At 39.6% G+C, this 14,493-nt stretch overlaps 1 protein-coding gene across 1 annotated transcript; it reads right to left on the reverse strand.

Annotated features, from left to right (window-relative positions):
* Positions 1 to 524: 524 nt before the first annotated feature.
* ALB (albumin) lies at positions 525 to 13,813 on the reverse strand. Its single transcript, XM_062627772.1, has 15 exons — positions 13,656 to 13,813; positions 12,077 to 12,137; positions 11,211 to 11,343; positions 10,109 to 10,323; positions 9,267 to 9,399; positions 8,074 to 8,171; positions 7,028 to 7,157; positions 5,939 to 6,153; positions 5,297 to 5,429; positions 4,335 to 4,432; positions 3,455 to 3,593; positions 2,718 to 2,941; positions 2,064 to 2,196; positions 1,005 to 1,061; positions 525 to 716 (listed from the first exon to the last, which is right to left on the reverse strand). Exons 1-14 carry the CDS (start codon positions 13,738 to 13,740, stop codon positions 1,011 to 1,013), a joined length of 1,848 nt encoding a protein of 615 aa, XP_062483756.1. The 5' UTR covers positions 13,741 to 13,813; the 3' UTR covers positions 525 to 716; positions 1,005 to 1,010.
* Positions 13,814 to 14,493: the final 680 nt, after the last annotated feature.

A 14,493-nucleotide genomic window follows, 5' to 3' on the forward strand; every position in this document is an offset into this window, starting at 1 on the left:
GCTTTAGTGGCATAGAACAGAAATATTTCTCTCTTAGGAGCTTCCTGAAATAAAAGGCATGATTCAGATGGTAGGCTTTTCAAGAGACAAGACTAAAGTCAAAAGCTGTTTAAAAAAAACAACCTCAGACAAGAAAAGAAGTGTCTAAAAGCAGATCTGTTTGCAACTCTGCAAGCAAAGGGATACCCCATCTGGGACTGATGTAAGAAAATATTTATTTTTTTCCTTTGAATAAGATCTCATTGCCAGTCATCTTATTTAGACTGAGCACTTCCTTTGAACGTTTTCTTAATGTGTGATTATAATTGCTGAAGTAAAGCCTAAAATGAACCTCTAATTGAATCAGAGTATTAAAGCCTAGCTAAATGTGTTAGCACCTTTCATATTCTTTCACATCTAGTTTCCAAGAGCAAGAAACAGAAAAAAACCCACGGAATCCCTGCCCTTACATATATAGCAACCATTTTGTGTAGAGAGCACCGCAGAGCTTTGTCTTATGGTAGTCACCAGCAGACGAGGACAGATGCAGATTTATAAAGCTTTTATTTATTATTCATTTTTTCAAAGTGATAGAATTGAAAAGTTTCTGGAAAAGCATGTGGTTTGACAAAACGCTAAAGATTTATGAAATACTCATTCAATACCAAAGGAAAAAAGGTAATGGGCAGGAGAAGTTACACAGAAGTATTTTTCTTCATCTTTCCCCCAGTGGCAACCTAGATTGGAGAAACAAAAAGGATTATTTTGTGTAATAGTAGCACACCAGTAGTACTTCCACCTGCTGTATGCTGTGTAATGGCAGATGGTTAAACCAGCTGCTAGAAAAAGCAACTTCTTGGTGGTTAAAGGGAAGCTGGATGCCTTTTTGAGCTGAAGGAATTAAGTTCTGGGCAGAAGGGTGGGAAGAGATAGGTAGATAGACAGATTAGCTAGATAGATAGATATAGATACATATATAGATACATACATAGATAAATGATACGTGCATTACTGCTGCTACCTACCATGTGTTACACGCCAATTCCTAATGTGGCTCTGCTCTGGACTATCAGGTTTGCACCCTAGAAAAAGGAGTACACACAGTTGTGAGAGAGAAGCCAAGGGAGGAAAGTATGCGGTGCTTGAGCAGGAATTTCTATAAACTTAAACTTGTGACTGTGTTCTGTTTCAAAGGATAATTCTAATGGTCCTTCCTAAGTTTAGAATCTGTGCACTCATGTATGTTGGATATTTTTCAGTCTTGCAAACATAGAAAATACACCTTTAGAGACAAAAGTCATTATTTCCTAAGTCTCCCTAATATATTTACCTGCACAATAATTTGGTTATATATTAAAAAAGGATTCAATCAATAAATGATTTATGATATTGGTAATAGAATCGTCTGCTTCAAATGATTACAAGTTTGCTGTTGGAAACTGTCATTTATAATTCCTGTAAATGCTTTGTGCTTGCTTAGCTATATGGCTACAGATCAGCTCCTCCTGTGGTTATTTCAGATATTGAATGAATGAATGTATCTGTGGTTGATGAGTTTGAAAAAAAAAAGAAAACCTGAATGACTGTTCACAGGACATAATCATCTGGACTCCCCCTGCTAATGTATCTATATTTGCTAGGTGTCTGATAATTGGTCTACATGCACTTTTTACTGGTAATCCTTCAGAATACTGTAAGAATCTGTAGCATAAAAGGAAGTTTGTGTGAGAGGCAGAGTTTAGATTCTACGCATACATCTTTTACAGCTATGGCTTGTAACTCAACTTTCCAGACAAGGCCCTGAAGAACCTTATCTAATCTAAAATTTAGCTGTGCTTTGAGCAGACGACTGCACTACATGACCTCCTGACATTCTTTTCACATGAAACTGGGCAATGACTATAATCTGTATGATTGCACATGTTCTGCTCTGCAGGTAAATTTATTGTAAGGGTACACAGACAAGGGATCACAGCAGTTTGCAGGACTGCTTTCCTAATGCATGGCTTCCTACTGAGTTTCTGGTTTCCTGTGTTTCTTTCCTTTCCTGTTTTGTTTTGTTTTTTAAAGGAGATAGGAAATACCTCTTCTCCAAAGCATGTCTCAATATCTGATTTTTTGCAGCACTTGTCCACCATGGCAGTGAAACCATTAGCAATTGTCTTGATTTGTTCTTCTGTCATCTGGGGCTTGCGTTTAATGAGGTTGACAAGCAATCTGAAAGCAAAGCCACAACATAGAGTTAAAACTACCTGTTGTAGTTTGATTTCCCAGTTTCAAATATGCCATTCTGTACAGGTACTGCTCATTTATGAGGCTTTTTTTTCTTTTGTCATGCCTAGAGGAGTTTGTGCCTATTTGTGGTTCCAAACTCCCAGTCTACCACTTTGCTTTTTGCTATCCCAGTTACAGGTGGGAAAAAAACTTACTGCAATAGCCTTTATGTTGTCTTAATGAAGTACGTCTTAAGATTTGCACTGGCAGTGGACCTACATGAAACAGGTCAGCTAAGAGACAGATTTTGTTTGAAGAAAACACCCTATTTTGCCTCTTCCAAACCACATGATGCTATGCACTGACACGTGCAGTGCAAACACATAGTTCCATCTGGCTTTTTAGCTGCTGTTAGTGAAGTCCCAGTCTGATGACAAAACAGGGTGTTTGTAGCTTCCTCCTGCACCCCCCCTTCCAAGTATTACACTTCAGAAGCTTTACTACAAGTATTTCCTTTGGCTTACTTCATCTGCCCTAGTTCCCGTTCAGCAGGAGCAGCAGTGCACAATTTTTCATCAAAGCTGAACATATCAGGGTTAAATGCTGGAGGCACATATTTGGTATCTACTCCCATGGCAGTGAAACAGGGTCTCCTGTAAGCATAGGAGTCACTGCAGCAGTGTGAAACATTGTCATTTATAGGTGTGGTCTCCTGCCTCTTGCACATCTCCTGAATCACAATGCTCAGCTGGAAAGAGAAGGAAAGAAGGACAAACTTGAGTTTCACCTGCTGCAGTAACAAATGTGGTGTTTGTGGTACAGTATCATAGCTGGAAGTGGAAGCTGTCAGATCCCAACACCTCCTTGGAAATGACATGGTCTTAAAACTTAAATTAAATGTACATTCCTGAACCTGTGTATTTCTTAGTCTGCCAACAGTCTGTCTATCAATCACGCTACAATCAGTAAGTACGTTTCGGTTGTTTTAAGACTGTTTAGCTTTTCCAAATACAAGCAGCCAACCAACTTATTTTTGCTTGCTGAGCGAGAGCAAAGCTTAGTTGAAATTTTCACAAGCTTCCATCAGACAACTATTTAGGCTCTCAATTTATTAAAAATTAACAGACTTCAAATTCTCTTAGGTAGATGCTCAGCTTGGGGTTTATGGAAAATCTTGTGAGTTTACTATCTCACCAGAAATCAAGTTTTTTGAGAACAGCAGAAATCTCCAAGAGTAGAGAGAATAAAGCAATGTACTTACATATCCCTCAGAGCAAGGCAGGCGTTTGTTCTCAGGAAGCTGGCAGCACTTAGTACCAACAGCTGTCATTTTCTTTCCGATTTCCAGCAAGGTGTCAGTTGATACTTGAGGCATTTTCTTCGTGTAGCGGATGAGAAGTCTGAAAAAGTCATATCAAAATGACTGTTGGCTCACATTTGATGAATGCTCTACTGAGCTAGACCACAGAAGTGAAAAAGAAAACCAAATAAATTCACCCAGAGCAGCCAGCACCATTCTTTACAATCTGGAATATTTATTAGTAAGTAGAATCATAGAATCATAGAATAGTTAGGGTTCAAAGGACCTTAAGATCATCCAGTTCCAACCCCCCTGCCACGGGCAGGGACACCTCACACTAAACCATGTCGCCCAAGGCTCTGTCCAACCTGGCCTTCAACACCGCCAGGGATGGAGCATTCACAACCTCCCTGGGCAACCCATTCCAGTGCCTCACCACCCTTACAGTAAAGAACTTCCTCTTTATATCCAGTCTAAACTTCCCTAGTTTAAGTTTTAACCTGTTACCCCTTTTCCTGTCAGTACAGTCCTTAATGAAGAGTCCCTCCCCAGCATCCTCATAGGCCCCCTCCAGGTACTGGCAGGCTGCTATGAGGTCTCCATGCAGCTTCTCTTCTCCAAGCTGAACAGCTCCAACTTTCTCAGCCTATCTTCATATGAGAGGTGCTCTAGTCCCCCAGTCATCCTCGTGGCCCTTCTCTGGACTTGTTCCAACAGTTCCATGTCCTTTTTATGTTGAGGACACCAGAACTGTACACAATACTCCAAGTGAGGTCTCAGGATAGCAGAGTAGAGGGGCAGGATCACCTCCTTTGACCTGCTGGTCATGCTAAGTACTTACGCTTTAAGAAAGTCTGCTTCGCCATGGGTAGCAAGAAGGTCACAGTTGGTCTTTACAACATCTTGCGTTTCTTTGATATGCTTGTTCAAATCCTCTTGCTGCAAACAAGTATGAAATCATTAGTAATGTTAGAGTAGGATGTCCTGGTAACAGTCATACAAATGCAGCTTCTGAGGTCTTCTAAATCTTATTAGCTATAAAATATCCATTTTTTAGCACTGATTACCTCCGGATAGCCTGGGTGTCTTAGGGAGGGCTTGATTCTCATAAGAGTCTTAAGTTCTAGCAGAAATTCAGTTAAAAAGGCAGCAAGATTTTTTTAATTTAATTTAAATTAGTTACCTGTTGGACTTACTTTCTAGACAACAGGGTTCTTTGTTTTCTTTTTTGTTTGGTTGGTTTTGTTTTTTTTTTTTGTTTAAATGCGGTGAATATTTTTCAAGTATAGGATTATCAACTGTGAGGAGAACATCCTCTTTCCATTCCTTGGCCAAAGCTGTCAGTGACTCAATTTGTGCTGTGACTTGTGTGCAATTCAGCTGGAGATTAGGAGATCAAAGTTTATGCTTAGTGTCTGTGAGCTGGCCATGCGGGTTCCCATCATAATCCATGAGCAGCCATATTCAGTATAGGCAGTGGAGCTCACAGAATAATTAATCTAACCAGTTATTAATCATCTTCAGGCTAAGCAAAATCACTTTTGAGAGATGGAGGCATCAGGCAGTTCTGAGGATAGTCTGAAATTTCATAAGGTGACCAATGAAGTTGTTATTTGATCTAAGAACATTCTGTTGTCACAGCCCTGGACTCCTTAGCATCCCAACAGGACACTAACTTTCCCTGGGGTTAGTCACTCAAAATGCTTTCTGTCTGCTCTTCCATAGGAGCTTCTCAACCCAGTTGTTTCATGATAGGTACCGACCAAGCACTGTAGTTATCTGCAAAAAAAGCTGTGCACCTACAGCATTTCCGTAGCACTGGGCAGGGTTGTCTGTCTTGCAGCACTTTTCCAGGAGTATTTCATATCCCTTAGCAACTCTCAGAATCAGCTGTGTGGAGAGCTCAGGGTGTCTCCGTGAGTATTCATAAACAAACCTGAAAGACACACAGGCTGACAGAATCAGAGCTCCCAAACAACGTGCTGCTTTCTTCATGCATAGCACAATAACTTACAATGGCAGTTCCTTGCAAAAGATCAAGTAAATGGATGATAAGCTTGGGATGATGTTTGCTTGTTTTAGCACATGTGTTTTGTCGTTCTGTCATCTGCCAACAAGGCAAATGTGAGAGGAACAAAATAGTACCCTGGGACAGAATAATTCTTAAGCAGGTAATGTATGTGGACATGCACAAAGCCCACAAATAAAAATACTATAGGACAGCGCTGAACAAAAAAAATCACAAAGCATGAATGAGAAACTAGGGGTTCAACTTGGGTCAGAGCTACATCAGACTTCCATGTGGTCATCTCTGCTCTCCATATGCAGTTGAAACTACAAGAGGACAGCTTTTCCAGCAGTACAAAATGTCATAGTTCAGAAAAAACAGAGGCTCATTTGCAGAAACATTCAAATGCAAGCACACATGCTGTTTGCACTACTTACTCTGACAAGAATGCATCATGGCCTGCCTCAAAGCTCTTGCACACTTCCTTATCTTGGATGTATTTTTCAGCTAGTGAAGGAAGATCTGCAGGTTTCTCATCAAAATCTGATTCAATAATACACTGGCTTCGTTCCACAACTGGCTTGGCACAGCAGTCTTTGATTTTACTTGAGAATACATCTTGTTTAGAGCACATATAGGTTATAAGCTCTGCCTAAAGAATAAACATATTATCAGACAAGCTATGAAATAATAATTTAAAGATATATTCATCCCCCCTCTCTTTTTCAGATTCTTTCTTTTCCATCCAGGTCACCTGTTTACTTAGCATTTTGCTAAGGAAATGCTGTTTCCATGAAAGAGAATAATGACAGCAACAGGCATGTCCTCTGCATACTAAGCACTGTGATCATGGGTACAGGGAGAATGTTGTTCCTTCCTTGATCTTAGAAACTTTGAGAAGACAAACTTTGGAATGTCATTGAGTGATCTGTCACAAGGGTATCAGATAGATCTGATAGTCAGGTGCCCAGCTCTGACAGAGAACAAAAACCCCAGAGCTTCATAAAGCCAGCACTGGACACCAGCTGGTTTAAAAAGCACATCTAAATTCCAGTCAGAGAGGCGATATTTAAATCATGTCACTGTTGCACAGTTTTACTAATTCTCCCATGCAAGTTGCTCTCTAGAGTTCCCTGGCACTACAGGAAAGCTGCATGAATGGCAGTACACACAAGAAGACAGCAGAAAAATGCCTGTGCTTTCTTTTGCTTTGTTTACAACTGAAGTGAGTAAATACCATCAAACAATCTCCGAGATAAACATTTTGATTTCAGCCAAACACACGCACTATACTGTAAGTAACATCTCCTTGCCCTCATGATCATGAAGGGCTAGATCCAGAACTGGTGCAAAGCCTAGTTCCAGGAACAAGCTGCTGAGCTGGCTGTGAGATTTTCAGTGGCTGAAGAATCTTCCAGCAGTGTTGAGTATGAATTCCCTGGACTGCGAATGAGTAGCTGCACAAATTATTGTCTTCCTAAACATTGCTCAAGTATGCAAACAGTTTTGACAAATATTTAGCTTACGTTGTCATCCATGCACTCTATCATGTCCCCTTCACAGCACTCTTTGTAGACACCCTTAAGGTCCTGTAGAATTTTAACAATTTCTGACAATGGAGCCTTGGGATATTTCTGGCTCAGGAGAGCAAGTTTACTGGGTGGAAAAGAAGAAAAACACATTTGTTTTAAAGCTCACTGTTGAACAGAAATCTTGTTAACACTTGCGATACTGTAGATCAGCATTGTTGGAAGTAAATATTAATTCATTCTTCTCATCTAATTTCTGGTGGTTGGTAAAAAAAGGGGCATTGACATCTGCAGAAGTACCCAATGCTCATTTAAAATAGAAAGAAACAAGTGTTTGGTTCTTCTGTTCTATCTGAGCTGTCTGTGTAAGGATCACACCCTAGAATTCCCCATGATTGGGGAATGACCTGTAAAGGATCTCTAAGATTGCTTAGCGCAGATGTATATAGTTCTAATGAAGCCTTTAAATCAAAACTGACTATATCTAGTAAGTCAATCCTAGTCAATGTTAGTGTATTAGACAAGCACAGAATGCAAAGTAACTCTCTGTTGGAAAGAGAGTTAATCTTAAAAACATAGCTTTGATAATAACTGTGATACTGCAAATCTGACTCTTTCACTGATTTAAGGCTTGAACTAGCAACTTATTTAAAATAAATAAATAAATAAAAAGCGTGCTAGGAAGTACCATGAGTGCACTGTTCTAACTCAGCATTTGGAAGTGAATTCTATATGCTAGTGTTTTCTTAGAATGATAGGATCACAGGAAGCTATGGGCTGGAAGAGGCCGTAAAGCTCATTCAGTTCCATCCCCCTGCTACAGGCAGGGACACCTTCCCCTAGACAAGGTTGCTCCAAGCCCCGCCCAACCTGGCCTTGAACACTGCCAGGTTTGGAACAGTCACAGCTTCTTTGGACAACCTGTGCCAGTGCCTCACCACCTCACAGGGAAGAATTTCCTCATAGTGAGCAATTTTCCTTGTGATTAGTTTCAGGCCCATGTTAACAAGCCTACTTTTTACAAAAAACTGATTGGAACTTACTCTGCTTGGAAAGTTCTCTCACCAAACTTGTTGAGGATTTCACAAGAATGCTGGTGCTTCAGGCTTATTTTCTTGGCTTTTTCTTTTATGGCACCTGCCTATAGTAACAGGATGCACATGGTCACATTAAACTTGTCACATTTAATGGACTGAGAAAAAAAAAAATCTGAAATTCACACTTCAGATGCACATTAGGTCCTGGTCCAGTTAGCTCTGCTGAAAAGCCAAACCATCTGAGAACTCCTTAGGCAGTCCTAACCAGTTTGCAATCAGCACTGAACTTCCAGTCTATATGCTATGCCTTATGGCACGGTGCAGTTCTACAGACATGCTGCTGTTCACCAAATACTTCAATGTGATTGAAGCCTGTGGCTTCAAAGGAGCCTAAGTTGTCTTACAAAGCACTGCAGTGATTATACAGAAGTCACTGGGACTGAGCTGGAGACAAAAGGAAAATTAGGCTCAAGCCATTCCCAAGGCTAACATGGAATCTTAGCTATAGTTCTCTAAAAAGCAGAGCTCTGTGGAAATCACCTGCTATCAGATCATTGGACTAACTCATGATTAATCCTTCTCTACAAGTTCTTCATACCAAGATTTTAATGAACAGGATTTTAATGAACAAGATTCTACCTGTTTCTCACTCTTTCTCCTCCATTTGCTTGGACAACAAATAGAGCAAAAATAGGGGAGACCTCTTGTACACTTACACACTGGATGGGGTGATGGCATGTTAGGCTGCCAAGAGAGAGCTGTCTTGCCCTCATGCCTCTCTGGTAGCATGCCTTTCCGCTACAGTTCACCATAGATGAAAAACTCCAAGAGCTACATGTTCTTTGGATTCAGCACATCTGCACAATACTCACAGCTCCCTGACAACATGTTAGCAAAGGGACAAAAAGACAAACTTAGCTAGTTTGATTTTTTTTTTGGTGTGTGTTTTTTTTTGATTCATTTAAAAAAAAACCCAAAATATGAATTTTAACTCCATGTTAGTTTCTACAAACCCACATGCAAATGTTTACTGAAAACCACCCTAGGAAGGCAGAATGTTGGAACTATAAACTGTAATTTAACGTTAGCCATTTAAAGCCACTTCTTTCTTTAAAGAGAGCTGTTACTAAGATCAGAAAAGACCTTCATGCAGCAGAACATTGGCTTAGTTTTCACACACAGTGAAAAAATGGATATACCTTTTCATCCAAGCAAGCACCAACGTCACTCTCTTTGCAGCAGCTCTGAAGTACATGTTCATAATCAGCAGCCAGACTAAGGATTGTTGGAGCATACAAGAAGGGGCTTCTTCTTGCAACAGAATAGATGAAACTGTGAGGAAAAGAAAAAGTTACATATTCCAATGACAACAGAAAATGTCCTTAAATCTTTTAGAGCTTCCATAACTTTCATTTTGAGTGCAGAAATGTAATCTACTTTCCTAATACAACGTCTTCTATGGGAAACGCTCTCATAAATCTCAATTTCCAAAGCAGGGCTCAGTAGCCATGACAGGTGGAATAACTCCTTTTACTGACAGCCACCTAGATTGATGTGCATATTTTGATTTTTTTAAATGCATTGTCAGATACTTGAGAATTGTGATTTTGAGTGTGAAAAATTATTCTATGGCCATTTCACCAAGATTTTCTTGCTGATTTTTATTCTTCTGTTATCTTTCTTCATCCTTTCTCATTATGAGAGTAGTTGGAGACTTGAGCAAGTAAATTATTAAGTAAATATTGGAAACACTGTAGTTTTTCAGGGGTTTTCTGAGGAGAAAAGAAGTCCCGCAAGATTTATAGAATGTGATCCCTTAAAACCCATTTTTGAATAGAAAAACTTGTGCTAGCATGGACTGAAAAAACACGATCAGAGCTTTGGCTATTTAACAATTGAGCAAATGATTTACACATGGGGATATGAGGTTGAACTCTTGCAAATTCTAATGTATTGCATGTCCATGCACTCCGTATAGCTTGGAGTTCCCTCTTCTGCACATCTAAATGCTTAAAGAGTGCAAAATGGCCATTTTTCTTACTGTCCCATGAATGACACCCGGTTGTCCTGGTACTCCTTGCATATCACATCAGCAGCTGGTCTCTGGTATGGCTGAATGAAGTCTGGCTTGGCGACTTTAAATGACAGGAAGCACTTATTTCTTTCAGGATCAGCCTTACTACAGCAGTCAGCCATTTCACCATATGAGTCACGGAGCTTTTCGCCTTGGCAGATTTCATCCAGGAAAATAGAGGGCTGTAAAGGAGATGCTGAGGGTCAGAATTATTCCTTATAGACAGTATAATGTACTTATCTGTAAAAGAAAACCCAGATTGGTAAGTAAATACATTTTTTACAGGGATAATATTTAGACCATAAATCAGAATAATCCATTGTTTTCAACACAATTTCATAAAGTTTTATTTTATGTGGTCCAGTATCAAAACTATTACAATGCTTTATTGAAAAAAAAAAATTTAAAATACTCTGTGCAAGACAGAGATCTTCTTTTACTTCTAATCTGACTAAACTGAATTTTCAGATGAATTGAAGCAGAATTTGAGATTCTACTTGATGACCAGGTTGAGGAAACCTTTATGGAGAACTAATGTAGTCATGTCATTTGGTCTGAATGTTAGAGCTCACAAGAACAGAGGCATCTGTCTTTCTGAAGCCTGCTAGACACCCGGGGATCTTCCATACCTACAAACTTCTTTTGTTACCTCATCTTACAGGAGTTTTTTTAAAACTTCGCAAACTAAGTACCTTAAATCAGCACACATACCTTTTCAAGTCATCCGAGTGTGAAAACCCACACATTTTGGTCACCTGATTATCTAGACCTGTATTTTACCGCTGGGGTATTTGTACTAAATGCTAACATTTATTTCCAGGCAATGCTGGAAATGTGCCTGCGTGTGGTGTCTGGGCTCCAGTATGTGGCTCCACAGATCATTTAGGCATTTCTGAAATGCAGTTTCAGAACCCAACACAACCAAGTTCTTTGTTTTAGCACTAAAATCTGAGAATTGCCAATGACAACAGCCACACCTGAAAGGATCAGTTATAAATCCTCAGTGCGGATGATGCTGGTAGCTGCACAGAATGAGGAGAAACACAATACCAAAGGATTCATTGCATACCAGTGATTTTGTGCACTCAGGGGCATCCTCATTGGCCACACACTTCTGTGCCAGATCAACAACATCCTTTACCAGCTTAGACAGTCCCTCGTAAGAACACCTCTGGAGATACTGGGCAAATGTGATCATGGCACTGAAACACAAAGCACATTTGGAATATGGAGATAAGAAACATAACAGCTAACATTTTCAGAGGTGCATCTGGATAGTAAATTGTTCAAATGCCGTGCACAAATGCTTAAATAGAGCACCATGAAGAGCTTAGTACCAGATCCCATATCCTTCCTCTTCTCAACTCCTTTCTAGAAGAAGGTTTTCAGCCTTACTACCCAAGAACAAAAGTCTTGGATAGTAGATTAGAAATAAACCAGAAAAGACTATGATCTGATTTTCCTGTTGCTTTTACCAGTGGTGAACTAAGATGGGTTTTGTCATTTTGTTACAAATACTGATCTTAAGGCTGCCTTCTTTCAGAAGTTGGTATGTTTCTGCCAGGGCCCTCTGCCATTCCCAAAACCAATTTCAAAAGAAAATAATTGAATTGTCTCAAAAAATCTGTTGTGGGTTTGGTTGTTTTTTTTTGGTAATGTCACAATCCAGCATAACTGTGCTCCCATAGGGAACACAGGTTTTCTCATAAAGTTTCCAAGGAGTTCTTTTCCCAGGGAGCATGAAAGTCATAGTGAGTTTTGCAGGTCTTAATGTATTTGTAGGCTTTGTATACTAACAGTAAGGCTAACTCAGTGCCTTCAGTGAGACACATACACTCTTCACTTGCTCGTATGGTGTGTTTTAGTTTCCCTTTTTTCTCCAGTACCAAAAGAGATGGAAAACAATCAGAAAATGTAAGTGGAATGTTCACTTACACTGCCTTAAATGTCTCCTCCTTCAAGTCATTGTAGCGATGGGCAATCTCACTCTTGTGCTCTAGGAAGAAAAGCAAAGAGAACAGTGAGGCTCCCTATCCCTCTGGCTGTGCTAGACCCATTAAGGAATACTTGCTGGGCACCTTGGGTCAGATTTGTAGAAGGGTGCAGCATTCATCCAGCTCTTAAGGGAATAACTTGAGTGAGTAGCATCACTGTTTTGAAACAGCCCAAGCTGATGCTGATCACTTGTCAAATCCCACCGCTGGGCACACCATTCTGGGTAATCTGTGCTGATGTTCTGGGAACTTCAATCTAAACCTCTTTTCAGCCACCTTGAGCTCTTTGATGTCTCAGATGACACTTCTTGTCTGTTTGTCTGTAGACACCTAATGCTTACGTACACTCATCTTTCTGAAGGAGTCCAAGCATATGATTTTTAGGACTTTAATACAAGATTTACCTCTGTAAGCACATACTTACTTCAAATACTCAAAATGACTGCTGTAGCTTACTATTAAGGGTTAGCAAACATGTCCTTTGAGTAACTGACAACACTATCATGTCCACGCTACAAAGAAAGGAATGCAGCAAGCATCAACAGAATTTTCTCTTTTTGAACATATAATTATTAATTTGGCAGATTCAATATTCTGGTTCCAACCAGTGCATATCATCTGTGCTCTCTGAGAAAAGGAAAGCAGGTAAATACCTTCCCTTGGTCCTGGTGGTAACAAATACAGGTTGTAGTTACACCTTGCTCTTGGTGAGAAGACTCCCATGAGATTTCTCAAACAGATACTGAGTCATATGGCTACAGTAATGAATGAGCTAGACTGGGTCAGTCGTCTTGGTCTAGAAATACCATTCAGAAGCATTTAGAAAACGTTAGGAGTAATTCCCTTACCTAATGGAATATACCTGCTTTGATAATAAGCGTTTTGGTGCAGAAAATTGTAATTAAAAGATAATTTTTTTTGCTGCTGTTCACTGGCATTTCCAGCCAGCTCCAGATAACTGAGTTTGGTTAATTTTCACATTTCAAACAAAAATTAAAAATATCAGTGGAAAAATGTCTAAGACTGCCTGCAGGAATATTTTCTTGACAAACATCTTAAGTTTTATAATACAGGGAGAGATGAAACAATGAGGAGGCTTTGGCTAGCCTTCCTATAGCCCAAACTGAGATGCAGATTTTTTTGTTTGACCTACTTATGTGAAAACTGTCACCTTTTACTGGTGAGGAGCTCACATATGAACTACCATGTGAAAGACAGCACTTAAAAAAGTACAGTGAGTCCCCTTTCTCTTCACTGGAAAGTAACAGATGCTGAATAATCAACATCTGTTCATGCCCTACACTGATGCTGCAAAGGGATGTCACCAGACTTTCTCACCCAGTTAAGTTGTCCTGTTCTAGCCATCTCCTCATGATTTCTTCATTTAGTTTCTTTTCAAGTCAATCAAGTTTTTCTCTTCTCTTTGGATTGGGCTTGCAAAAATTGTCCATGAAATTGCATTAAAGACATGAAATTAATATAGCAAAGACTGCAAAAACAACTATGTGGTTCTTTCTTACCTGCCCCTCGAGCGACTCTTTGCAGATTCCTGGATCTGGCAGAACTTATGAGGAAAATAAATGAAATTAATGTTACCCACTTCATGGTTGCAGATTATGATGTGGGTTAAAATGCTCAGAAAAGCTGGAAGATAGAAGAGAAAGCATTTGCTTATATACTCTTTCTTACTTGAATCTGTAAAATATTAACCATAGAGCTGGCACTTGTAGGTTTCCACTTGGCCTGAAGAAGATTACAAAACTTGGACTGTCCTTGCAAAAATGAATTTGATATGCTTTGTTTATTGTGTTAGTTTGGGCCTTTTTGTCCTGAAAAGGTTGAACCTACCAGCACCCAAATAGATAAAGTTTTGCGTAAATTTCCTTATCAAACGACAAACAAGGAGTTCAAGGCATCAGACAAAAGTATCATCAAGTCTAATCCTAGAGCTGTGCTTTTTTCCTTTTTATTTTTTTTCCTTTATTTGTTCAAAAGTAAAGCATGTTGGAATTGTACAGTAACTACTCAGCCAGACAGGACAGAGTCCACATACTCACTTGTAACTAGAGAACTGTAATTTTTAATCACTTTACAAAGATGAGATGGCTCACCCAGACTTTGGTATAAGAAATACAGATTGGTAAATACAGAGCACAAAGATACAGGTGAAAAGCATCTCCAACCTCAACTGGCTTCCAAATTCGTCAAGGAAGAGGAAGTAAAGGTGTGGAACAGGTCCCGAGGAATCTGAACCTCACTATGCATGTAGCTCCAGAGTGGAACAATTTCCTACAGTGGGTCTGTGTCAGTCAGTTGGAACTGACACTTTCACGTTGTACAAGACTGCAGTTCACTTCA

The sequence above is a fragment of the Pezoporus occidentalis genome, unplaced genomic scaffold, assembly GCF_034315485.1.
Source record: "Pezoporus occidentalis ecotype Australia unplaced genomic scaffold, CSIRO_AGI_Poc_V1 ctg307, whole genome shotgun sequence".
NCBI classification, from domain to species: Eukaryota; Metazoa; Chordata; class Aves; order Psittaciformes; family Psittacidae; genus Pezoporus; species Pezoporus occidentalis.